Raw genomic sequence first — 27209 nt, forward strand, 5'->3', positions numbered from 1 at the left:
CAAAGAGCCTGAAAAACCCACAACAACCAATGAGGTACTGGGTGGACCTGCTGTCAACACTTTTGATTGATTAGGACAAGGGGACCAAGTTTACACAAACAATAAACCAGGAGTGAGGAAATTGTGATCCTTCAGGTCTGGCTGGACTTTGATTTCTAGTAACGGTCAAGCAACATCTAAAAAGAGTGAGGTACTCCCTAGTAATATAGGTTGTGTCCAAGAAAAGTTTGGTTCTCCAAATGTTTATTCAGAAGTCATTCTTTTTGTGTTTAGTGAGGTTTATTCCCAGATAAACAGATTATAAAATCACCTTTAGTAATAATTTATGTAGAAAAATAAAATAAAAGTAGGTTGTTGTGGGTTTTTCAGGCTGTTTGGCCATGTTCCAGAACACGGCCAAACAGCCTGAAAAACCCACAACAACCATCAGATCCTGGCCATGAAAGCCTTTGAGAACACATTAAAATAACAGTGTTGTGACACTTCTAAGATTAACATATTTATTTCAATGTGAGCCTTAATGGACAATAATCAGTGTCCTCTGGTACATGGGCTAGATTGCAGGATGCACTGAGTGAAATCAAAAGTTAAATCTTCAGTCGGAAGTGCCTAAAAACATTGGGCTTTTGCACGGACCTACCGTAGTTTTCTACAAGTGCAAAGAAGAACAGGCAACTTCACAGTAGTATATACTGACATATCTCAACATGTACTATGGAGGATCATATATTAGCTGTTCCAAATGCTCTTGATATTTCCTGTTACTGGGCAAAGGTTTATGATATGTTTATCAATTGTACTGTAGTACTTCTGACACGAAGAAGAAAGAAGAAAGATCAGCAAATGATATTTATTCCTGATGTGCTGGTAAAGCTGTGCAACAAGATTTTGGTCATGGAGTTATCCCACAGTTTATATACACAGAGTACATGGTAATGGAGCAGGGTCCAGATGACAAGGAAAAAAAGAGTGTTCCTATTAAAATATTAATGAACATTCAAGTGAGAATGGTGTTAGTAACATCAATCATGAAATTCAGAATATTGATTACAAAGGCATCCTATTAGTAGTTGAGACAATCAGCTTGTATGCCAGTTGATACTAATAGTAGGTTACTATCTGATGAAATGTTGATAGAATAATTTCAGAAAATTGGATTGAGATGAGAATTATTGAAGAAAAATAACTTTTTGGCTATGGCTATACCCAAGACTCTCAGTGGCGATTCCCCTCCCATGGGGAAATGGGACCCATTAAGATGGTTCACCCCCACAGGCTATTGGTTTCCAAGAAGCAATTCATGGGGGTACTGGCTGGTCTGGTTGCACTCCTGTTGAATCTCTGGTTGAAGAATGGTATGTTGCTGTGACCAGGGCTGCTGACATGATCAAGATAATGGTTTGAAGGATTGATAAACATATTGAAAGTTGGCTTAAGGTAGAAGTTCAGCATTCTTCCCAGTTGTCTCATGGCTTCAAGAATAATTATTTGGGAAGTTAATAAGTAATCAACTGATTCTAAAATCATGCATTGTCCTCTCTTCATTTTAGACCAGTCTTTAAGGATAATCAGGGAAATATTGACAGAGACTCACGATTCTCACCCTTGTTCAGACAAGAAAGTAGCAAAATTTCAGCCGAGGACCTTATTAAACTAGTAACAGAATACAGAAGGTAAGAAATATTTGTTTGTTTGTATAGACCTACAGCAAAATATTGACTTGTTTGCATTAATGGCTTAATGACATCAGTTGCACAAAAGAAACTAGTCCCAAAATAATCTTATTACAAGGGATGGTTTTCATATTAGTCTGCCAAAGCTGAGCTTCAGATAAAGCTCTCCAGGAAAACTAGCATAGTGTTTGATACTGTAACCAAATTTGCTGCCGCTTGATTACAGTGCTGCATGGATTGAGTTTCAGTGGAAGTAATGACAAATCTTAAGAGATATGAGAATTAAGTATAGTATATATAAATACATTTCATGGCATGCAGTTTCGTGGTATCGACTAAATGCAACTTCTATACTGAGAGTACAGTGGTGCCTCGCATAACGAGCGCAATGTTTAACGAATCCGCATAGCGATGCGGATTTTGTGATCGCTAATGCGATCGCATACCGATGTTTTATCGCATTGCGATGGGGAACAGCTGTTCGGTGGTTCCAAAATGGCTGCCGGAACACCCAAAATGGCCACTGGAACACCCAAAATGGCTGCCGGAACATGGGGAAACATCGCAGAACGGTGAGTTTTGGGCCCATTTGGAACGTTCCGTTTAGCGATGTTTCCCCATAGCGAAACCTCACTATGCGGGGCACCACTGTACAATCAAATTACTGGTTGATTTCTTTAAGAGTCTTTTTCTGCTCTTCACGGTTATCCCATTTATGTACTTGCTTAAGTACATAAGAGTTTAATGAAGAAAGCCTTTTGTGCTGTCTTTTGAACGCTGGCTTAGACAGTTCCATATAGATGCTTGCTGAAACTTGTAAGCAGTTCACTGCCAGAGTCTTAAATTCAGATTTTAGGTAGGGTTCCTCCTGACCCAAGAGCAAAGAGTCTAGTGGCTAGATTAAGTTTAAGTGTGGTTGAAGACAATGGTCTTTACAGAAACCAAGATAATTCTGCCTTCCTAAGGTTTGTTCTGTATAGTTAAAATAAGGATGTAAATCCTCACTTCTCTCCTCCTTACAGGCCAGGAGAAGGAACTACAAAATTATTCTTCTTGCCCTACAAGAGGGCGAGGTATTTTGTTGCACTCTTGACAAGTGAAGAAAACAAAAAGGATATTCTGTGCAAATTTAGCAAAATAACAATTTAACAATATAATGCTTTAACACAAATAACACAACTCAGGCAAAATGATGATGGTTGCTGAATACACTTCTAAGGACAGACTTTTTAGAGACATTGCAAGAGTTGCTTATGTCTCTTAATAATTAGCCATTTGTCTGTCATATTTGCTTTCACAGACAATTTGTACAAGTTATGAAGCCTTCACAAGGAAGAATAACACTCCTTGTCTTGCTTTACCTAGGAGGTGAGAAAACCCCTGGGCTTAAAAATTTCCTTGCTGAGGTGGCTTCTCAAATAAAGATGTCTCATTAGTATGAGACAGTCTAAAGGGCGGGAGAGGGGAATCAAGATTTAGTGAGCATTCATTAAATCTCTGTTTAATAAGACTTAACTGTCCTTCGGATGATTCCAAACATAGAATAATGCCATATAGACAGAATGTACACCTCCCTCCTCTTCATCATTTTCTGTTGATACATGTAAAGTAGCAATGAAGAAACGGTGCCCAGAGTCATTTCCTCTTTTATTACAATGGTGATTGCTGATGAACAGAATAAATGAAATTAAGTAATGTTTTCCTCCCATCAGCTACCACTCTTCAGTTTGACTGAGTATGTTGTTTTGTGGTGTTTTGATGGCTCAGTAAAACTTCTAAATCTTATTATTTTTGTTCATCTCAATAAAATTTAACATTTTGTTTTATTATTATTTTTAATTCACAATTATAATCATTGATTACATTTTAGTTTGGTCTATACCTGTAGGTCATGTTGCTAATCTAAAATGTTTCCTTTCTGTATTTGCAGAGCAGAGAAGATTAATAAAATTCAAATCATCCCTGGCAGTTTAGAAATCACAGTTGATTGTGTACCTTTGGAGCACCCAAGTATGGTTCCATTTTGTAATTGCTGGGAAGTTTTGTACTAATTAAGCAGGCAGGGAAAAATTGATTTGCAGGGAACCTTCTGCAGAAATGGCAAAGAAAGGAAGCATAAAAAAATTTCTGCATCTTCCCTGTATACTTGTGAATATTCTGTGCTGGAAAAGATGGTTATTCCTTTTATGCAAGAAGTAGACTATCTGCCCATCCTTGATCTGAGCTCTGAAATCATGCAGAGGAAGCACACATTTCCTTCTTTGCCATTTTCTTGAGATTTGTGAGGCACTCATTTGTGGATTGTACATGCTTACACCCTGATTAGCTGTGACTGTACATTCTTTAGAGTTTTATTTGTTTGGGACTAAAGATGGACATGAACCTCAGTTCTCCCACCACCTTGACCAACAACCCACCCACTAGTCAGTGTGCGCTCCTCTTCAGGTGTCCGATCAGTCCCCAGCGGGATGATTCAGCCTGTCCTGCCTCCTTGTCTAAGTGGGCAATCAGTATAGGAGGCGAGGCAGGGAAGCCCATGCTCCTGCCAGAGACTAGTTAAACAACCTACGAGGAGGAGGAGAGGTGCATGTGCTGGCTGGTGAGTGGGATATCCAGCCTGGGAAGCGAGGAATAGAACACACTACACCTGTGGTGCCACATGTATGAACAAGCATAAATATCTGGACCTACGTTTGTGCCCATCTCTATTTGGGACTGTAGTCCTAACTGAAGGTAGATGTTTTATGAAAAATAATGGTATGATTTCTTTAAAAATCACATGAGATAATATGAGATCATTTCTGTTAATTGAATATACTAAATGTGATGTTTCAATGTACCAAAATATGCAAATGTTATTTAAGACATAAATTATATTTAATTATGTGGACTGGATTGTGTGGAAACAGCAAACCTCATTTTGATTGCCTGAAACAGTTTTTAAAAAAATCTCTCATTTTCTGAATAAATAAATGTGGTATTGGTTGAATTGGTTGCCAATTATATCTGACAATGAAGAAATGGAGTCTGTTTAACACAATGTTTCAATGCAAGTAACACAACCCAGACAAAATTATGCTGGTTGCTGCATAGACTTCTAAGGATAGATTTTAAAGGGTGAGAGACATTGGAAGACATCATCTATTGATGGGGCTCATCCATTAACAAAATGGAAAGGGGTGTTTTCAGCTTTCCTCCTTTCTCCTTGAAGCCCATCCTACCTTCTGTACTCTATTCTCAATGTGGAATGTCCCTACAGGACAAGATGGAATTGCAAGCTGAAAGAGGAAGGGGTTGGTTGATTAATCATTGAGTGAAATAATTGTTTAGGTTGGTGGGGGTGAATAAAAATTGCTCTAGAATCTTCTAGATGGCAATCTATAATTCTGAAAAATGAAAACATTAAGACTGAATACTTGTTTTATTTCCCTTTTATCTCTTTCAAGATTGTGTAACATCATCTTTCATTCCAATCAAGCCTTTTAATGATATCAAAGAGTGTGAACCAACAGTAGAAGTAGAGGAATTTGTTGAAGAATCTACAAAGTACTCTCAGATTTACAGAGTGTATAAAAACCAAATATATATCTACCCCAAACATCTGAAATATGATAGCCAAAAATGCTTCAACAAGGTATGAATGCCAACAATTCTTCACAGAGCCATATGTGGTATTTTTACTCAGAACTAAGGATCACTAGGTTTAGTGGGATTTACTCTTTATTATATATATATCTTTACCAAACCCCTTGAGGGCAGGCACTCAGGCAGCATTTGGAAGATTTTAGCAAAAATGTGGTGCTTTCGATTGCTTCTTGTCCACAAGGGGACCGGACTGTGCTGAATCATCTCAGTTATAGGAGATTAATTGACCAGTCTTTGATTTGTTATACGTATAGACTTTTATTTATGTTTTTTTCTGAACACTACATGCGTATGCTAATGTAAGTCCTATTGGTTGTATTCACTGCCTTTGGATGGATACACAAGAATTTCCCAGTAAATTATCTCACCCCTTCGTTTCTCTCTTTCTCATTACATTTATTTCATATTTTCAATAAAATGTACTATCTTTTAAATGTCAGCTAGTGGCAATATAGACATGCCTGGTGTATACTAGAATGAGGAGTAATTCTGAACATTCTTTTATTGAAATCAGGGAGACTTTCAAAGAAAGACACAGTAACATGGAAACTTCCATGTTGGGATTGAGCAGAGCTAGGTATATGGTCTTATGAGTACAGGATTGCCATCTTAGAGCTTTAAAAATTGAAAAATTAACCTTAAAGATCACTTTGCACATTTGTGAGTACTGAGTGTAAATTGTAACACAGATGAGGCTAGAAGCTGACAAGATCTTTTTGGACCAACCTCCTAGAATTCCCACACACATGCACACACACAGTTGTGACCGATGCATTATCGAGGCATTATTACAATTCCTGTATTATTCACACAATGCAGCCCATGTGACATCAAATATTGTCTGAATTATTCTATGGCTTCAAAGAACTGTTGTGATTCACTCACAACTTGGCAGCCACAGTGCCAGGTTTGAAACAATATCTGTCAATATACAATATACGCATGTTTAATCTGCATGCAGTTACATGAGCTAATGACTTCCATTTGCACCTTCTGTTAACAGGCACGGAATATAACAGTGTGTATTGAATTTAAAAGCTCAGATGAAGAAGGAGCCACACCTGTAAAGGTGAGCAATGATGCATCTCATTTAAAATGTAATATGTCAAAAGCGATTTCTGTGGAAAGTCTACAATTGTGGCCATCCTAATTCAGTTCCTTTCAAGATGCTGTTAGTCTGATATATCTTTTATGTTTCCCCAGTGATCCTTTATAATAACAGAAATAAATGAACATGGATGTGTAGGACAATTCTGCTATGCAGAAGGATTTTTTTTCTTTTTTAACAGACATGCTTTATAATAGTAGTGGGCAGTCTGGATGATATGAGGTTGACCTGTATTGATCTCCCTCGCATAAAAATGTGAGTTAATGCAGGTAGAGAGAATGGTGAATGCAATTTGCTATCTGTTGACTGTGTTAGGCTGCCTTTTCTTGTGAGAATTCACCCTTCATTGATATCAGTGGCTGGGATTTTTTAAAAGGTGATTAAGAGTAACCCAGGGACTTCTATACATTTTGTGCAATTTTTGAATTGTTCTGAACATCTGGCCTTTGTGACAGGGTGTAGATCTCTCCTTTATTTCAAAAATCTGTCAGGTTGCATGTGAGACTGCTGTTGAAGAAAGAGGCAAATCTCAAGCCCCTTACACTTGGAGAACCAGGATCATAGACCTCTGGATCACATCCCCTCATGTCATTTGTGGTCGTCTTCAACATCTCACAAACAACCAGAGCTTCTGGTACATGTTGGGAGAGTTCAACCTGACAAAGCCTTCCAAGCTTTGATGACTTTGATGAATCAGTTGCTCATAATATAAACCATAAAATCTATATTTTGATTTTTTACACAGTGCATCTATGGGAAGCCTGGTGGACCTCTGTTTATATCAGCAGCATATACAGCTGTACTACATCACTCTCAGAACCCTGATTTTTATGATGAGGTTGGTCCATTCTTCCTTTGATTGTTCTTTCTGTGTACCACTGTTATAATTAATAGACTTCTGTAAACCTCTGGATGCAGCTGAATTTACTAAGGCAGTGGATTAGTTTTATGCTTTCCTGAAAGCTGGACTCATTGCTTCAAAGGCAATTAACTACCAAACATCCTGTCAATCATTAGTTAATGATTTTATTTATTACCAGGAAGTTCATAGCAATCAGCACTTAGGAAGCTTAGAACAAATGTTGATATGTAGTTGTCATTTTCTGTATCCCATTTCACTTTCATCCTGTTTTGTTATGCTAAAACCCAACATTGCTAATGTCATTGTGAAGCAACAGTTTTTCAGTTGTGTTGGAATGGGTAAGTGAGCACACTCACCGTTGGAAATAGTTCAAAACATGGTTAGATCTTATGGCAAAATTTGTTTTGATATATTCTCAAAGGCTTTCATGGCTGGCATCCGATGGTTGTTGTGGGTTTTCAGGGCTATTTGGCCGTGTTCTGTCTGTGCTCTGGCTCCTGTCCTCTGAAGATGCCAGCCACAGAGACTGGCGAAACGTTAGGAAGAAAAACCTTAATAACATGGCCAAACAGCCTGGAAAACCCACAACAACTATTTGTTTTGATGGTTTTCTTTTTTAATGCTTAATATGGATTGACTGACTGACTCATGTGATCATAAGTAGTGGTTGGTCTATCACAAAGTAGCAGAAATGAGTAACTATCTTATACTCATATCCTTTGCACGTATCTTATGTGCTAAAGATGATCTGGAGCAGCTTTTTGAAAAGGTGCATATCAGATCTCAAGGATTCATTCAAGCAGGAATACTATATTTAAGAACATGATCCAACCCTAAAGACCTTCTGTTACTATTATGTATTTACATCCATTTAAGCTTAAGAGACCTATGTGTTGACATTTTGCATTTCAGGTGAAAATTGAGCTGCCTACTCAGCTGCACAGGAAACACCATATTCTGTTCTCATTTTACCATGTTACCTGTGACATAAATGCAAAAGCTAATGCCAAAAAGAAAGAGGTCCTGGAAACTTCAGGTAGTTTTAACTGATTTTTCTTCAAATTACTATTACAGTGGTGCCTCACAAGACGGGCGCTCCGTTTAACGATGAATCCGCATTATGGAGAGTTTTTTGCGATTGAACGATGTTTTGAATGGGGGAATTTCATTGCACGATGATCAGTTCCCTGTTTCGGGAATTGATTTTCGCTTCCCGACGATCAAAACAGCTGATCGTCGGGTTTTCAAAATGGCCACCACCTGCTCAAAATGGCTCCCTGTTGTGTTTAGGAGCCTTTTTTTGCTGCAAAGGCACCCGAAAATGGCCGCCCCTATGGAGGATCTTCACTGGACGGAGAGTTCTTAGCCGATTGGAACGCATTAACCAGGTTTTAATGCGTTTCAATGGCTTTTTTATTTTCGCTTTACGACGCTTCCGTTCTACAGCGATTTTGCTGGAACGAATTAACGTTGTAATGTGAGGCACCACTATATTTGCATTATTTCTATCAATATTTCCCTATAGTGATTATTGTCAAGACTATTATGATCAAGGCAAGACTTGTTTTCCTGGTCATTTTTCTTCTTTTTTGTTTAAATAACAACAGTAAGATTCCTGTTGGGTCTTTGGCATTGAAACCCAATATGGTTTAACTGTTGCGCATGATTGTTCTAGTTATCTGTCACACAGTCAGATATACTCAGACCATGCTTTTGGCTGCATAGTTGGTTGCTTCTGTAGACACATGAGAAATGGCCAGAAGATTGTGAAACTGCTTGTTTTAAGAAAGGAGTAGAGAAGGGAGCAAAACCACATCTTTTTACTCTGACATAGGGTATCTAACCTGACCTGCTGTGTTGTTTTGATGCTAAACTTGGTGTTAACTCTTTTTGTTCCTTTAAGAAGCTTATAAAAAGACCTCAAACATTTTTGTGTGTGTGAAAAGGCAGGGTATAAATGTAATAAATAAATAGATTTCCCTTATGCACATGGTATTTCCCAATAGGACTCTAACCAGTAAGTATTCTTTATTACATAAACATAAATATTAATACTAATATCTGTGTTTTTGAGTGCAGTGGGATATGCTTGGCTGCCTTTGCTGAAAGATGACCAGCTAGTGTCTCAAGAACATAACATACCTGTGGCAACCAGTCTGCCTCCTGGTTACCTAAGCCTTCAGGATCCTGCAACTGGGAAGGTATAGTGCAGCGTTTTGACATTTTCCCCCATCAAAGCACACAAGAATCTTACAATTTTAAATACATATTATAGGTTTAAATTATTATCAGCCCAAATCCTGTGGCATATTTATACCCACATAAGGCAAATGACATAACTTGTCGTAGCTTCTCACTGGCAAGTAACAAAGTCCTATTTGGGGTTTTCAGGAGGTCCAAGCAGAGACTCATTAACTGCCCATGAGCAGCCACTGTAAGTCATGCTGTTTGCATTCCGCAGACATAACAAAACAACATTGTGGCCATCTTATTGATTGCTCTCATGGGGGATTGGTGATAAAAATGTTATGGTCAGTTCGCTTACTAGTATGTCCATGCACACACATGCCCCCGCCCCAATGTTTCATGTAGAATTTTTGAGTTGTGTGTATGCATTCTACCTTCCAGGTACACTGATGCCTTCACCACAATCTCTCTATTGGTTTCCTCTGGTAGTTGACATAGCGGTTGAACACCCTCACTGTCTCATATGATACATTTTACATATCATTTATATTGCTTGGGAGTCTTTCTTTCACTCAGAAATCATGATGCAAAATTGACGGAATGAGGTACAAGGTGAACATAATTATTACACAGCATTAATATTCTCAGTATGAAGACACTTTGCTGTTTTTGTAAAAAAAAGTTCATTACATTCAAACAACTCTATAATTTCACAACGTACAACTTATTCCCTTCTAGGCATCTGCAAATAGATACATCATTGCTTGATTTTGGTACTTACAAAAGTGAACACAGGTAGCAGATCATACCATTTAAACCTCAGTATGTTTTGATCCTGTTTGTTCAACATATACATAGAGTGTCACATTTCTAGTGGGAAGAATTTGGCTCAGTATTGGGTGAGGGACTTCAGGAAATGCAAATTCATTTTGTTCACCTTGTCCTTAAAATTCTCCCAGTCCTATTATTGCAGCCTATAAATGAGATGGTAGTCTGAGCATTGTGGAGTTCTAAGATACCCATTGTTTCCTCAAATATAACATAGACCATGATCATGTCTGCTTTGTGTTTCAAGTTAAGAAATTCAATAAATTTTATTTGTGTGTGTCTTTTTAATATGTGGTTTACAGCACAGTGGAGGGGACATTAAGTGGGTAGATGGAGGAAGGCCACTCTTCAAAGTGTCTACATTGGTTGTATCAACAGTTTACACTCAGGTAAGAGTCCTTACATTTTATCTCATGGGGAGACCATGTGTAAGAAAGGAACATAAATGGTATATGTAGATTTCTTTCTCTCTTTTTTTAGTTAACATGCATTGTGTTGTATATTATGGTATACATAACTTCCAGATGTTTGGGTGTCATACCTACCCTCTCAGAGGGCCCACAGATTTCAAAGGTCAACCCCAGACCCCCACAACTACCTTTCCAAAATAATTTACTTTTAGAATGCTGTTGTGTCTCCTGAAGAGTGCAGGTGTGGGGTAGCCTTGCCATGTTTTGTCCCAAGAGGTTATTTTTATCCCCAAACCAAGGTTGAGCAGAAGTCAGAACAGGAAATCACTAAATGTCAGTTCTAGTTTTGAAACAAACAAATCCAGATCTAAAGCAGGGCAAGAGACCCAAAAACCTAAAAGATATGAGGGGCATTTTAATGTCAATAATATTGTAGGACATCAAGGGAAGTTGCACTGAAATCAGGCCCTGAGCCACTTGGCCAGAAATCATGAGTCATGAATGAAAATCATTTACGAGGCAATGCTGAAATAACTGTAAGGCTGATATTCATTGTCAGATTCATTAGGTGCTAATACACTGCTATTCATTTACTGAATGCAAACTAGAATGGGTGAGGCTGGATTAAGTGCTGTTGTATATATTGGCTATTTGCAGAACCCATATTTGAACAGATTTTTTCAGCAGTGCCAAAAAAGGAACAGGGATCTCTCTCAGCCACCTACCTCAAACTTCATCATCTCCTGCAAGGTAAAGTTTAATGAAATTATTCTATAAGCAAGTTGTAGCATTGCTGACTATGGAAGTTAAAAATTTAAATTTGCTTTCTAAGCAACTGTGTTATATCTGTTTTTGAATGATGGATGACACATGCAGAATAGCTCTTTGGCAGCTTGGAAATAAGAGTAATAGCCCAGTGCTTCTTAGCATTGCTGGTGGGTCACTGAAATAGCACTGCTGAGGTACCGGGTTTTCACAATAAGGAATTATGAAAGAGTGATTTTTATGTTTTAATATTTTTGTTTGTTTGATCAAGTCAAAGCAATAACAAGTATCACTAGCAATCCTGCATTTTAAAATTTATTGTCCTTGTGTTTTACTGGTGCCATAACAGTAATAATGAATCTACTGATAGAATTAATATTTTTGTTTGTGTTTGTTTCTAGCAATACAACTGCAATCTGCACCTTATTAAAATATATGACACATGATAAACATAATATTGGATAGAATCTGGATGATCTCCTGATAAGCAGAGAGTCTTGCCAGTAATATTACACAAATATTACTGTTGTGAAAGTAGTGATCTTCGTGAATTTATTTATTTTATTTATTTATTTTATTTATATCCTGCCTATCTAGTGACTTAAGACCTCTCTAGGCAGCTTACAACAAGCGTGATACAATATAATTAAAATAGTTGTAAAAAGATGGAACAGACACTAGGAGAGAGGAAAAAAGAGGGAAAATCAGGAATTGGTTGAGGGGAAGGCCTGTCGAAACAACAGTGTTTTTAATTGTTTTTTAAAAATAAAATCTACCCTCCACTTGCCAATCACAATGTTTATGCAGGCAGAGTGATCCTGCATTATTAGGCCAAAGTGACTTTCTGCTCAATCAAATCTTAATGGGATACTGTCTACAATGCCTACGGACATACAAATGTCTTCTTTTGGGAAAAGTGGGCTTTTTGTTTTTATCATAATTGGCCAAACAGCTGTCATAATTGGACCCAAGTTATTTGAGAGCAGGATTGGTAGGATACAAGATACAAAAGGTCAAGAACTCCTGTGCAAGTGCATTAAAACAAAGAGCTCAATAGTCAGTAGCCCATAAAAATGTTGAAAGAAAAATGTTCTAGGTTCCCCCCCCCCTTGAAAATGGCTAACTGCATTGTCTCCTAGGAGCAATTATAATCACCACTGATATTCAGGCAAGCAATTATTTACATGACCATTCAGGACAATTTAAAAATATCTAGGTGGCATGATTTTTGTCTAGGTTGCTCCTATTTTAAACAGTAATTCTAAGCAGTTCTTCTCTAATTAACTAAATTGTCATACTATACCTTTAAATGTAACTTTCTGCGTGACCATTACAACTAAATCTGAAGTCACTTTTATGATCATGTAAAGAGGATTATTTGGAGTGCATCACCAGCAGTGCTTTTGGACTGACCTGATGTACTTTAATTCAAGATCATCTGTAGCACATTTTGCCTGTAAAAACGATATTCAGAACTAAATATGAACCATTATGTCACTCTCTTTGGGTTTTCCTCATTCAAACAGCTGCAGGGCATTGGGTAAATAGCAGCATGAGGAAATGTGGTCATTAACCAAACCCTTCCCTTTGTGGTACATTTTCCATAGCTCATTTTTGAATATACTGCTGGCACTAACAGAACTAGACTTATCTAACTCTCCATTAAAAGCTAAAGAGACAACATAATATTACAGTTGTTAGATGTTTGCATTATATATAGATCATGATATTCATTCTTAAGTTCTAATATTTATATCCCTTCTTCCAAGGAGCTTAGGAAAATTAAGGTTGGGTCTTTACATTTTATTCTCATAACAGTTCTTATAGTGTTGGCTGTCCATTGTTGGATATTTATGCCAAATGTTTATTCCCCTCTCATGGAGCAAAAGCCTCTTGCCTTATGTGATTGCATAACGCTGATCAGGTTTTTCAGCCACCTGTTCATCAGGCATCCCCACCTCCCCCATTCAAATAAATGATGGTGCATCCATTCTCATGCTGTGCAACAGACAGATGGCAAGAGAAATAGGGAAACTCTCTGCATGATATCTTATGCCCATAACTTTTGCCAACAGGATTTTGTCCCTAGTGTTTGTACACTTCTCAGGGCATTGAATTAGTAACTTCTATTCATTGAAACAAACATGTGCCTGAATACAGGGGTTTTGCCACATGGTAAGGCGTCATAGGGAAGAGGACAGCTAATCTTACGGAGAAAGAGTTCCACAAACTTGATGCAGCTACAAAGAAGGCCCTTTCACTCATAATCATAAGTATCACAACTAGAGAAGTGGCAGTTCACGCCAGTTTGGTTTTCAGCCAAACAAGTTTTCGGCATTTCCCAGCCACACCTCCTCCAACAAGTGTCCACTTAGAGGCAGCATCCAGAGGAGGTGGGGCAGGGAAGCCAGGGCTGTCACCAACTCTTAGGACCAATGTAATAATTTTGTAGGAAAGACAAGGATCCAGCCATCATTCTTAATGTTGCATTTTGAATCATTTGCAACTTGTAGAGACTCACCAAAGGTAACACTGCGTGTACAACCATGATTCAGCCAAAGTGTAATTAAGTCATGTTTCAACTTGGACCAAATCTGGAATAGATAGATTTGGCAGACTGAAGATTTCTGAAATTGAAATTTAAAACAAGTTAAGCTGAGAAAATGTGATCTGGTTAAGACTCACAGGGATAATGTGAAGCCTCAAACACTCTTGTCCAGATTCAGAACTCTCATGCTACAGATCAACTACATATCATGACACCATCTTTGTATGCAGGCAAAGACCTTATCTTTATAACTAGGCAAAGTCCTTTCTCTTCAGGCAAGCTTTCCCTCAATGACTGCCTACATGAATAACATTTAGATGGATTGCTATGCATTACTGCTTTGACTGGGTCTTTAGTACCTCTTGTATTTACCATCTCTCAGAATGGTATTATTTTGGTTCCTCTTTAGTTTTTGCATAGTTATTGTTTTAGCTTTGATATTGTGTTTTAATGATGCAAGCTGCCTCTTTATACGCATCGTTCTTAGTTTTAAATATTGTCTTTCAAGCATCTAAGCCACCTTGGGTCCTTTTAAAGGAGAAAGACAATGAATGGATGGATGGATGGATGGATGGATGGATGGATGGATGGATGGATGGATAGATAAATAAATAAATAAATAAATAAATAAATAAATAAATAAATAAAGTTGTAAGTGATAGGGAGCTTGTGTAAAACTGATTTTAGAAGGAAGTATAACTCCACTAGTCGAAGTGAAATTACATTAGTGTTCAACTGTCATGAAACAGGAGGTAGTCAACTGCTTTTATCTGATTGATTGTGTTTTGTTTCTTAATTAGAATTTGCTTAAAATAGAGAAGATCCATGTAATCGTGAATTTTCTCCCTGTAATTCTGAACCAGCTATTTTGGGTTCTTGTACAGAATAAAGAGGATCAGGTTACAACAGCTGTGACCAGGTATCTTTCACTTTCTACTAATGTTTATGACCTACTTTGTTCATACTGTTGTTATCGTAGACCAAGGATGCATAACCGGCTGCTTAAAGGACTGCATGTATCCCCAAGATCTCTGTAATATACCTGCCAAATCCTACCCATCTAAATACCAGTTGGAATCCTCCAGATTGCAGCCATGACTGGTTCTGCTAAGAGGCGAGAGAAACAGCAATCCTGTTTGGGACACTGGGTATAAGGAGGAAGCTTTAAGTTCTCCCTCTTTTTGATCTTCCCTTCCTATAAAATCTGTCAGTGGAGGCAGGGGATATGACACACACATGGGTCTCAACGCCAAGGAGGTTGTGCATTGCTGTCTTACTCCAAGACCAGGAATGCAGTGTTATATTTTAAGACTCGTTTTGAAAACTCTGCACATGTAGCCAGGTTTTTCATGAGAATTTGCACTACACAAAAAGGGCCCACCTATAAGAAATGAGTTTGGATACTGTGGCCAGTTTTAGAATGCACTTCTACCAAAAACATGGCTAGATTGTATCCTTCTTTTGACTTCAAAATATATTCATGAATTTTCGATCCACTTCCGCTGAATTTATCAAACAGAGTTTTGCAACCCAAAAAGGGCTGCAGCCTTTCTATATAAACAAAAAAAAAGTATTGGCATACCTGTGGATGGACCCACCTCAATCTGCCCAAATCCCAGAATGAATAGGGAAGTTTGGAATACAGTCCACAGAATGGTGCTGTGGTACTGCCTTCGGTAATGTTTTAATGATGCAGAATGTTTTGCTCCTCTTTTTTGGGCTCTGGAAAGTTCAGAGCTGTCTTTGTTCCTTTAGTGGGTGCAGCACTAACATTTTATGGTACATTAGAAGCAAAGGTAACACAGAATAGAAGTGAATATTCATTGCAGTGCTACCGAGGCAGATGGCACCACTGGCCTCCTGAGACCAATACAATGAGAGCATGCAAAACTTCTAGAATCCAACCCATCTGGTTGCATTACCACATATATTGCCCTTATTATGTGTTGTGCAACAGTTAGAAAATGTCTTGATTGAAAAAAGTGATCTTTCAGTTTTTTACAATGTCTCATATATAGCTGAATTTAGTGTTAAATATCTGATGTAGGGTTCAGTAATGTGTGACCCTCTAGTTGTTGTTGAATTCCAGTTTCCATCAGCAATAGCCTACAAGGTCATTGCTCAACCATGTTTGCAGTATTATTTCATATGGAAGATGACAAGCACATATCTGTCTCCACTCTGTAATTTTACTTTACAGGGTACTCACTGATATTGTTGCCAAGTTCCACGAAGAACAACTGAAGCACTGTATCCATTCATATGTAAAGGTAGGGGCAATTTTGTCACTCTTCATCATTCCTGTTACCTTAAATAGTTTTTTGTCTACGATGGCATTTTACATGAACATTGTGTTAGGGATGTGTTGATAATTTATTCATTGATTTTCTTGGAAGGATTAAGATGTTGCAAATAGTCAACCAAACATCAGTTGTTGTTGTTGTTGTTGTTGTTGTTGTTGTTGTTGTTGTTGTTGTTTAGTCATTAAATCATGTCCGACTCTTCATGACGCCATGGACCAGAGCATGCCAGGCCCTCCTGTCTTCCACTGCCTCCAGGAGTTTGGTCAAATACTGCTGAAGCCTACCTTGTAGGATTTTGAGCATAACCTTGCTAGTGTGTGAAATGAGTGCATCAGTAGTAAATTTTAATGAAGAGGAACGTCTTGGAAGCTTTTCTCTGTGCTTGGAAATAGCTGGTGCTATAATATTTTCTTAGGTTTTTTTTATTATTTTCTTAAGAATCCTTTTTATTATCTAAATTACAGTGCTTTTGTACCTGCTTATGGTATGTGAATTTTTTTTAATCTTTTGGCATGACTTTTCACACACATTTTTATTTTGTTATTCAGCACTGCTTGTTCTGCCTCCTCCATCTAGTTCTCACCCTAAAGTATGTTACTGAATTGGTGGGTATGTTAGGAATTCAGCATCAAACACCTGAAAGGCAGGTTCTTCTATGCAGGACCAGTATTAGCACTCAAGGTGGGATACACACATAGACACAAAGCATACACACAGTAGTGGTTGGAAGAGGCCTGGAGGAAAAACTGAAATTGGTTTTACCCCTCCAAGATCAGAACTTCATCAAACATTGTTTAAGATCTTAGAGAAGAAGATCTATTCCTTTCTTTAGCCCCTGGCATATCATTATATTAGTGTACCATGTTTCCCCGAAAATACACACACACACACACACACACACACACACAAATTAATCTACATTTATTCAAATATAGTCATGTCATCTTCTGGTTGCTGCCCAATGCTGCACAGTGGTGGAAGGTGGGGCTTCACTTAACTAGGGCTTATTTTTTGGATAGGGTTTATATTACCAGCATCCTGAAAAATCATACTAGGGCTTATTTCCAGGTTAGGTCATTTTCGGGGAAACGGGGTAGGATTGCAACCGAAGTTGTAAATATTAAAAAGAAGGTCACAGAGCAAGACATTTCACAATTATATTTTATGGGAAATGTAGTTCTCAGCCCAGGGCAGAAGTAGGTTCTTAGCTTGCCAGTGAACAGGACACTGAACAAATGTTCCTTCCAGATTAGGGACTCACATACCTGTAGCTTGACTACTGAAAAGATATTACTCCAGCTCTCATTAATCTAATTGACTGAAAGGGATAGGTTTAGAAGCAGAGATATCCCCAACATGTTCAGTGAACAAGAGTATGGTCTTCCTTCAACTATTTTCTGTAACATGTACAAGATATGCATGTATATACTGTCTTTTCATACACTCACGCACGTCTTCTTGGTTGGGATAGAGATCATGCTTCATCAGAAACCTTACATAGGAAACCAGATATCTGCATATCATATCATATGCATTTTTCATTATCTGCATGAAGACTCAAGGGTGAAGCTGATGGAGCACAGAACTGTTGCTCTCCTGCATGTATACCTATAACAAATTTGTTGACTGTGTATATCAGCATATTGGAGAAGATAATAATTACTACTTTTTCCTCATCAAGATATTCCCCCCCCATTATATTATCACAAAAAGTTACAAAAGGGGGAAGAAGCAATAATTTTAAATCACAGGAAGATAGATTAAAGAATAGCTCTTTTGAATTATGTAAAGCTAACCAAGGAAAAAAAATCAGGTGGAATATATTTGTCCAGGTAGTTCAGAATGTTTTTGTTTGTTTATAACACATTGAATAAGTACTTCTTGGAAATGCTGTAATGATAAAATGCCCTTCCATAGGTAATGGATAATAGGACATATGGAACTAAAAGATTAGTTTGGGGCTAAAACAAAAGGATATATTGGGTGCCTTCCAGGCTGACGATTTTTGAACTTTTATGCACAACTGTACATGTCCCTCATGAGATTGGAATATAGATGCATAATACTGTATGCAGAACTGATGTTTTCCTGTTTCTTTTATGTGACATGCTATAATGTGAAACAAGATCTACTTAACACATTCATACCAACTATTTCTAAGTTGCACGTTCTGCTGCATAGTTATGGAAACAAAAAATACTTTTATTCTCAGACAGTTGTCAAGGCTCAGGCAGATTGATTCAAAGGACAAGTTTAAAAATCATTTGCCTTAGGGATGAGAGTATCTCACCTGTGAGGAAAGTTTTTACTTTTTAGGGTTAAGGAAAATGTGACATGATATAGGTGTATAATTATGAATGGTGTGAAAAAAAGTACATCAGATGAAGCTTTTCTCCCTCCCTCCCTCCCTCCCTCCCTCCCTCCCTCATAGAACCAGAACCTAGGGTTAGCCAGTGAGGGTGTTGAGAAAGTGGGAGATCCAAGACTGATACAAGAACATACTTCTTCACAGAAAATGGTTAAACTATTGAATTATGTACTTTTGTCTTTAAAGAGGGATTTCATTATATTATCCAGGTTAGTATGACCAATAACTGCTAACCATGGGATGGCTCTTTCCTCCAGTATTGGAGCAGTAGCAAAGTGTGCTCTGTATATCAGTAGCTAGGGAATGCAAGACATGCTCCCTTATGTGGATAAAATGGTGGACAAGATAGATCTGTGTTCTAATCCAGCATGGATCTTCGTACATTCTTAGTAATGAAATAAATATACTGTAGAAAACTAAGGAATAGTAAAGAAATAAATGTAGAAAACTGAGGACTATTTGAGGCAATGTTAGAAAAATAAATAAAATAGGTGAAGACCATGATGACCCATCCATGACTTCTAGAAAAAAAATTGCAGCTATGCTGTATTTGTTAAAGTTGTTGGGGCTGATTTAGACATTTATATACTTATTACTCAGTGAATTTTCACTTGATTACTTTAAGAGGCTCTCTTGAAAAGTATAAGGGGTTCATGTGTGGTATGTGATAGCTGCCTAATATGAAAACATGCATCTTAAAATGCACCCTTCAAGCAATATGCATGTGTATGCAACTGAAATTAGGAAATCATCTTAGCTGAAACATGTGAAGACAATAATACAGTAATAATAGCGACACTTAACTGTTCCAGTGCCTAAGGTGAGATTTACTACATTTTGTATTACTAATGTCAAGGATCAAGGAGATAAATAGTTGTTGTAGGCAGATGTGCCAGCAAGAGTGTTAAGTGTCTGACTATAAATTCTTTTCTGCTTGGCTTTGTAGCTAGAAATCTAAGTGGCATTAAATAAACTTAATCTGTAATCATTTTGTTACAATAAAGCAAAGACCATTTTGCCATCAGTATCTCTCACAACACAATCTGATGTAAATGTACTCAAAACTAAGTTTTGCTGAGTTATTGAGGCTTACTCCTAGTAAGTGAGGCCTCTTTGTTTTCCTTTTTCAGTGTCCTTTGATTAATTTTTTAAAATAAAATTGTATTAGACTAGGTTGAATTCATGTCCTTTTTTTTTAAAGTGAATGTTGAAAGCTCAGTTTAGTGTGGGAGGAGATCAAAACGACAATACCCTACGTGAAATTTTAAGCAACATAAACTACTATGCATGAGAATTCAAGCTCCACACAACTCCAAATAGACCAACATTATAAAGAATAGCTGGTACTAGTCAGAACAGTAGCTAAGAGAATTCACCCGGGTTAATGAAATCTCTAGTTCAAATCTCTAGACCTGTGGCCTCCTAATGCTGTTGAATTACAATTTCTGTGAGTTCTAACCAGCATAGGCAGTGTTCAGAAATGACCACTGTAATCCGACAGTTTCCTTCAATTCCTCATTTATATCCTAAGCGGGCAAAGGCTACACACCCTTTCTCACTCTTTATCTGAAATTGATTAGAATAATAATACTCTTAGGGTGGTGTCATCATGCTCTATGATGTCACACCATGCCTTAGGTTCACCCTCCAAGATAGAGAAGAAAGGCATGGGGTTGCTGTAGTACCATTGCATTTTCTATAATGTAAAGTTCCAGCCAACAGAAGTGTGTGGCAAGAGGCTTATTAATGAACAGTTTCACTGTCATTGACACTTTGTGCTGTTTAGTAACGTGCACTGTACACATGAATTCCCTTTTTTTTAACAACTTGCATTCCATTAGGCAAATTAAGCTTGTGGGCTGACACTGATTTAAATCTGAAGATTTGGTGAAGTGTTTGTTCAGTTATAATTTACAAAATAATGTGTAATTGTTTAATACCTCGTTGCTAGTAATATTGTCGGATTATTATGTTAGAAACAGCATGGGCTGAATCATTGGTTTCCTCACTCTTCAGTTACCTCAGAGTAAAATTAAAGGTTGAATGTGCTCATCAATACATTTCACACATTTTCACACTGGATAATAGCTAAAGTTTAGATGACAAATATGGTGCATGGCCAAGAAAATTGCAGATGTTGACAATCCCATGCTGGCATGAGTAGTGCTTCAATATATTAATGTATATTTTTAACATTTCATTGTTTATTTTGTCACACTAGAAAAGTTTAGGTTTTGCTGTTTTTCTTCATTACTATATTTAAAAAAGCCTCCAGCTTTTATAAGAACCCCTCCACCCCAAAAACTCAATATTATTTTCCTGACTTCCCCTAAATGTAGGAATTTTTACTAAATCTCCAGGAAGGTTTTTTTTCACCAACAATTAACTACTTTGATAACTAAGTCATATATAAAATAGATATTTTGATCCAGATGAGACATGTTTCTTTTCCTTTCTTTCTTTTTTTGATAGGTAATAACTTCCTTGTAAAAATAGTGATTTTTTTAAAAAAAATCCCTCAAAAGTTTGTTCTTTCCCCAGCATTTTTTTTAAATGCTTCAGCATTTTATTGATTTTGTTAAAAAGGGGCAGGTCCCACAGATACCTACAGGATGTAAACACAATCCTGTTTATGTCTACTTGGAAGTAAGTTGATATGGGATTGCAGCCTGAAATTGAGCTCCATTAAACTCAGTGGATTTTATTTCTGAGTAGGATTGCAATACAGAGGAAGTCTCAGCAAATTTAGTCTTCATGTAGTTTATTGCTGAAGTTCCCCCCTGTACAACTATTAAAGCTGCAGTACTTCTCTTCTTTTTTTAGCAACCTGCCGCTATCTTGTCAGTATAAGTGCTCTATATTAAAATCATCCCATGCAGAGCTATCAAATAATTGAAGTGCTTAATGATTAACTTCAGTTTATCCTGATTAGTGACAAAATTATCAACCTCATTTAAAAGATCTATATAGTGCTGGATCTTAATTTAGCTATCTCAATGAACTGCTGAAAACTCTAAAAATTAGAGCCAGCCTGGCAGAGCGAGGCGTTCATCTCACAGTAATGGGGTTATATGGAATCCCATTCAGACCATCAGCTGCTAGTAAAAAGGGCCATCTTCAGTTATTTCCCTTTCATTTTCTGTTACACACTAGTGTATACCTCTCGTCGGAAGGAAGTCTCATTGAGTTCAGTGGGTCATAGTTCCATGTAAGTGGTTATGAAAATGTAGCCTCTTTTCGGAGGGAAAAACAGAGCAATGATGTACAATTAATTTTTATTCTTGACATGATAAAATCTATCTTCATTGATTGGTTTTAATATTGTTTAGTTTCAGGTTAAGAGCATGACTTGTAAACAAGACTGCAGTACACTGTTTCATTGTCTGATTTTAATCAATGAACCACTGTAGTCTTGTGAACAAGCCATGATCTTAACTTGAAGCTTAACAATGTTTAACCCAGGAGTTTTTAGTCTAGTTGTCTAAGGAAACACTAAGGACACTTCACCTCATTCTTATCTTTCAGTCAAGCCCAGCCCTATCATTAGGCAAAATAAGGTGGCTGGCTCAGGCAGTAAAATGTTCTCTGTTCAGTAATTATTTTAATTTTACCAATGAGAACTTAGAGAGAGGAACTTGTAGGGATTTCTCCATCAGGAGCCAGAACAATGTGGATACTATTCTGCTTGACTTCAGTATGTGGGGAAGCACCGTATGTCTCAATATGTCTCAGGCAGCAAAGGAATCAAATCAATCTTGCACTGAGTATCAAACCAGGCTGTATATAACTCTCCTGAACCCGAAGGCTCTTTCATTTGGTGTGTTTATTTTTCCTGCTTCTATTGGTAAAGGAGACATATAGACCCAGTGTAAGAAACTCCACTTAAAACTTAAATTTTATATGAAGCACCCCTCATCCCTGTTATTTCTCTCTGATATAAAAACATATCAATGTCATATGAAGACTAGCCTTTTCCCTACCAACAACTGTCTGCATTTTAAAACTGTGAAATCATGCTTCCCTCCTCATTCCACCCCTGTTTAGTATGTTTTCAAAACCAAGTCTTTTGAAGAAAGAACTGTTCATGAGGAGCTGGCTAAAAACATGACAGGCCTTCTGAAGTCAAATGAACAGAGGACAGTGAAACATGTTTTAAAGGTAATTTTTTTCCTTAAAATTGAAAGTTTGTGTCAGTTTCCAATTTTCTGTGTCAAGGGTGGGAACTGTTTGACCCACCACATGTTGAAGCTCCCATAGCCAATAGTAAGGCCTGAAGGGCCACACATCTGCTTTCAACAAGCTGCCATTCTGCATCTGCCCCATGTAGCACAGTGTTACACTTTCCTCAAGGGTGTGGAAGTGATTACACTAGTGGAACAGCATGCTTAAGAAGATATGCCACATATCCACAGAAATTCATACTGGATTTGGTTTATGCACTTAATATTTATGAACAAGGAGAAATGACATTTGATTGTCAGCCTGAATCCTGCTGCCAGTTTACATTTACATAGGGGAAATCGCATACATTTTGGCAGCAAATTGCCCTTCATTAATGAGGTGCTTGCTGCATTCCTGGATGCTCCTGGGATTGGGATTGCACCAAAGAATGCAATCGGCACCTTGTTAATAAGCAGCAATTTGCCGCCGAGACTTATGCCATTCTCATATGCTTATGTAAATTGGCAAAAGGATTTTGGCCAGGTGTTTTGGATGGACCTCAAAATACGGACAATCTGAAATTAACTCCAGACGCCACGAGTTCTATGAAGATTTAAAACTGAAACATAGAATTTGAAGCTTTGATAGTTCTATTCAGATTGTTTTTGTTTTGTTTTGGAGGATTTGCGATGCAGATCTCCATTTATCACACATCATGTTCAAAATTTAGTCAGGCACATAGGTTGTACATGTACTGGCAGGAAACTGAGGTCTCTTTTATCATCATTGCCATTACCATCTACAGTATATACAAAAGCCAAATATCTGCAGTAGAGAGTATCCTTTGTCTGTGACTGTTTCAGAGTTCTAAACCAGTAGTTCCCAAAGAGAGATGGGCACTTACTGCATTTCAGTGGTGCAACGCAGTTCAGAAGATCAAGCCCACAGGTGTGGCACAGGTGTCCTGGATTCCGCACTCCGCCTCATCCTGTGGGTGCCCACTCAGAGGGTGAGGTGGGGTAGCAAAGCCTGCATTGCTGCTTCTGATGGGGCACACATGGAAAGAGGTGGGGCACAGAATCCAGGGTGCCCATGCAATACCTATGGACCCAGTCTGCTGAACCAGTGAACCACTAAGTACCGATCTCCAAGGTTCCCTCTAAGCCGGGCTTGTGCATGTCTTTGCCTTCCTGCACTCAACTCTCTTCCTCCTCTGTGCAGCGATTGTGTTAGGTTCCAGTCATGTCGTAATGCTGCATGTGGGAGGTGGAGTCACACGAGCACGCGGGGGTGAAGTTGAGAGGGGGGGACTGAAAATTAGAGGGTAAGTTGCCCATCCCCATTTCCAACCTTGGGTAACTGACATGTTCTTGGACTGCAACACTGCAACTCCCAGAAATCTGGGACAGCATAGCTGGTGGAGAAGGCTTCTGGGATTGAAGTCCAACAACACCTGGGTTACCCAAGGTTGAGAACCAGTGTTCTAAACCATAGGAGGACCCTCTCTATGGAGAGAGGAGGCTGTGTGCCATAGATGATCACTCAGTCAATGTTTATTGCCTAATAAAATGTCATTGTCACTGCAGATTGTCTCTCTGCATGAAGAGGGCAGTGAGAAAAGTGGCGATGGGGAGGCCGAGTTACTGCACTAGTCCTCCACTCCTTTTCTCATATCTAAGACCTATATAGTTTAAGAATGCTAGAACAGTGTTTTATAGAAATTCATTTATTTCAACAACAGCAACAGCAAATGTATGACATTCTCTGCAATGGCACATTATGAATGTAGCTTCAGGTTTTTTCTTTTTAAATGAAATTCTGGATCCAGATAAGGATATAAATGTTCATTTGTTCAGAAAGAGAAATTACAATTTTTTTCTCCTTGCCTCTGATATATTTTCTGGCACTCACTCTTAAATTTGCAGGAACAATTTTTGTGTTAAAATGTTTAAATTCTAACAGTTTTCACAAACTTTAAAAGTTTAGAAGGATTGTTCACACCTTTTTATCCTTCTGAACTTGCTATCTGTGCACTTAGTTTATAAAAAGAAATGGTGCAGAGATATTTTGCATAAATTAAGGAAACACTGATGGAAAGAAATGTTCCCTGTCTTGTTCTTAGGCTGCAGGCAAGACTTTGCACAGACACTGGCAGACTTTGTGATGTATCAAGATAGCCTGCTGTTCTCTCATATTCCAAATTTGCTGCTTGATAATGGAAGAATTATTACAGTTTGTAGAGGGAATTGAGATCCAGCAGGGGTTTCCTGCTAGAAGAAGTGGTGAAACACAGTATTCTCTGCATCCCTCAGCATCACCTCTCTCATTGTCTTTTGACAGCTTCCCTTAGCAGTTTTTCAGGAGGTTTTAAAGCTCTTTTCTCTAATGCAGGAGTGGCTCCTGTTCCTAACATTATTACTTTCACATATACAAGAACACGAGGCAGAAATACATTTAGATCCCTGCCTATGAGATGGAAAATATTTTTTTCTTCTAATGTCAGGAGCTTACTAGTTTCATTTCTAGAAACAGCTTGATGCCATCTGGTGGCACTGGAATCTTTCTGAAAATTTTGTTTTGTAAAACTTCTGGAAAGATATTTTGGAGTAGATCTTTCTCTTTAACTAGATTATGGAGCAATTTTTCTAACTTATAAAGAAAACTGTAATGCAAGAGGTAGTGTTTTTTTAAAAAAGGAAAGAAATAGAAAATAATCTTATTGACTTGATAATGTCTCTTTCCTTGTTTTGTTTTGTTTTAATTTTCACAGCACTCCTGGTTCTTTTTTGCAATTATATTGAAATCAATGGCACAACATTTGATTGATACAAAGAGAGTTAAGGTAAGATTATGTATTCCTCCACATTATCAAGCATCAAACTTTTAAGAGGCACATACAGTATTTCAGTATTGTATTTAATCAAGTTCATCAATGAAATTCTTATGTTATTTTAGGAAGCTGCCATTTCTCAATCAACCTTGAGATTTGTGAGTTTCTTTTTAGAACAAAAATGAACAATTAAGTGTACATTTACTGTAACTTTTGGCAATGCTGGGGCTGCTTTCTCATTTGCATAGGAGGCTTTGTGAGTCTCTGGCATCCTTCCCAAACAAATAACATATGTAGCTGTCCTTTGTTTCTTTTACTGAGCTTGTCTGCTAGACAGATTTAACCAAATCCAAAGCATTTTCTGTGTAAGATATGGCTGACTGTCAGGTTAAAGTCTCAAATTTCCTGCCGGGTAAAAAGACATATAATTCCTTGAAATCAACCTGTTCTTAATCAGTACTCTATAGCAGCCTCCCACATCTAGTGCCCTTTGGGATGTATTAACCTGGAAAATTCACAGAATCAGCCAGCCAGCAAGGCGGTCTGGGGGATTGCAGGAGTTTGCAGGCCAACAAGCTGGAGTGCTCTAAGTTAGCCAAGGTTGCTCTATAGTGAGACTGTGAGGGAAGGGCTGCACCGTGCAATTTAAGCAAAGAGTCTACAGAGAGTCAAATCCTTATCAGTGAATTGGGGCAATGGGAGTAAATGCTCCATTTCCCTCACATGGGGAGATAATTGCAAATATCCTGCACAGGTATGGCATAATCCGAGCTTCAGTCTGTCAGATTCAAGCCCCTGATTACTCCAGTCCCACGTATTTCATTAGACTATCATGTCATTTCTTTTTTTCATCTTAGAGAGCTTTTCAGAAAGAAGTTAATTAATATGCAAGTTAAAAGAAGCTGCATGTTAACTTCCCTCAGTCTTCTCTTTTTCTCTTCTCCAATAATATCAGCCAGCATCCAAGTCTGCTGGAAGGTGTGCAGAGAACATAGCTTCTAAAAGTGGTCGGTGAGGGGTAGGAAGAGGTCTACATCCTGGCACCATCACAATCTGAATCCCACTAGGCACAAGGTGGTGATGTGGCAACATTGCTGAATCAATTCAAGCCAGAGTGTTGGTGGCCCAATGACCCAACGTGCTCTAAGTGAATCTCCATAGGAAACTGACAGAATAGCCTTTTCATCCTTCTAGACATGTAATTCTGCACTTCTGTAAATATAGAAAGTTGATCCACATGGAGGGCCTGACATAAATGTTCTGTTTATTATTTATTACTTCCATTTATTCCCTTTCCTCCAGTGAGTTTAAAATAGTGTTCATGGCAGTCTTCCTGAAAGTGTGCTGCTTATATAAAGCAAAGTGTGCTGCTTATATACCATTGCATAGTGCTTTTAACGCACTCTCTGGGCAGTTTACACATCACTTCCCCAGTGAGCTGGGTACTCCATTTATCAACTTTGGAAGGATGGAAGACTGAGTCAACCATGAGCCAGCTACCTGAGCCCATGGAGATCAAAC

The 27209-nt window shown here is 38.0% G+C and overlaps 1 protein-coding gene across 16 annotated transcripts in view; it reads left to right on the forward strand.

The window, feature by feature from the left end:
- DOCK10 (dedicator of cytokinesis 10) overlaps positions 1-27209 on the forward strand; it is a 222607-nt gene that overhangs the window by 143176 nt on the left and 52222 nt on the right. For all 16 annotated transcript variants that reach the window (XR_013542985.1, XR_013542984.1, XM_072995975.2 and 13 more), the window contains exons 15-27: positions 1551-1673; positions 3604-3683; positions 5120-5307; positions 6322-6387; positions 7172-7264; positions 8201-8324; positions 9368-9489; positions 10606-10692; positions 11371-11463; positions 14827-14945; positions 16227-16296; positions 22742-22855; positions 25629-25700. Coding sequence is in view for 14 of the 16 variants with exons in the window: in XM_072995975.2 (XP_072852076.2) it covers positions 1551-1673; positions 3604-3683; positions 5120-5307; positions 6322-6387; positions 7172-7264; positions 8201-8324; positions 9368-9489; positions 10606-10692; positions 11371-11463; positions 14827-14945; positions 16227-16296; positions 22742-22855; positions 25629-25700 (1351 nt within the window). In the remaining 2 variants the exon portion in view is untranslated. The remainder of the gene's footprint in view (positions 1-1550; positions 1674-3603; positions 3684-5119; positions 5308-6321; positions 6388-7171; positions 7265-8200; positions 8325-9367; positions 9490-10605; positions 10693-11370; positions 11464-14826; positions 14946-16226; positions 16297-22741; positions 22856-25628; positions 25701-27209) is intronic.

The sequence above is a fragment of the Pogona vitticeps genome, chromosome 3 (genome assembly GCF_051106095.1).
Source record: "Pogona vitticeps strain Pit_001003342236 chromosome 3, PviZW2.1, whole genome shotgun sequence".
In the NCBI taxonomy this organism is placed as follows: domain Eukaryota; kingdom Metazoa; phylum Chordata; class Lepidosauria; order Squamata; family Agamidae; genus Pogona; species Pogona vitticeps.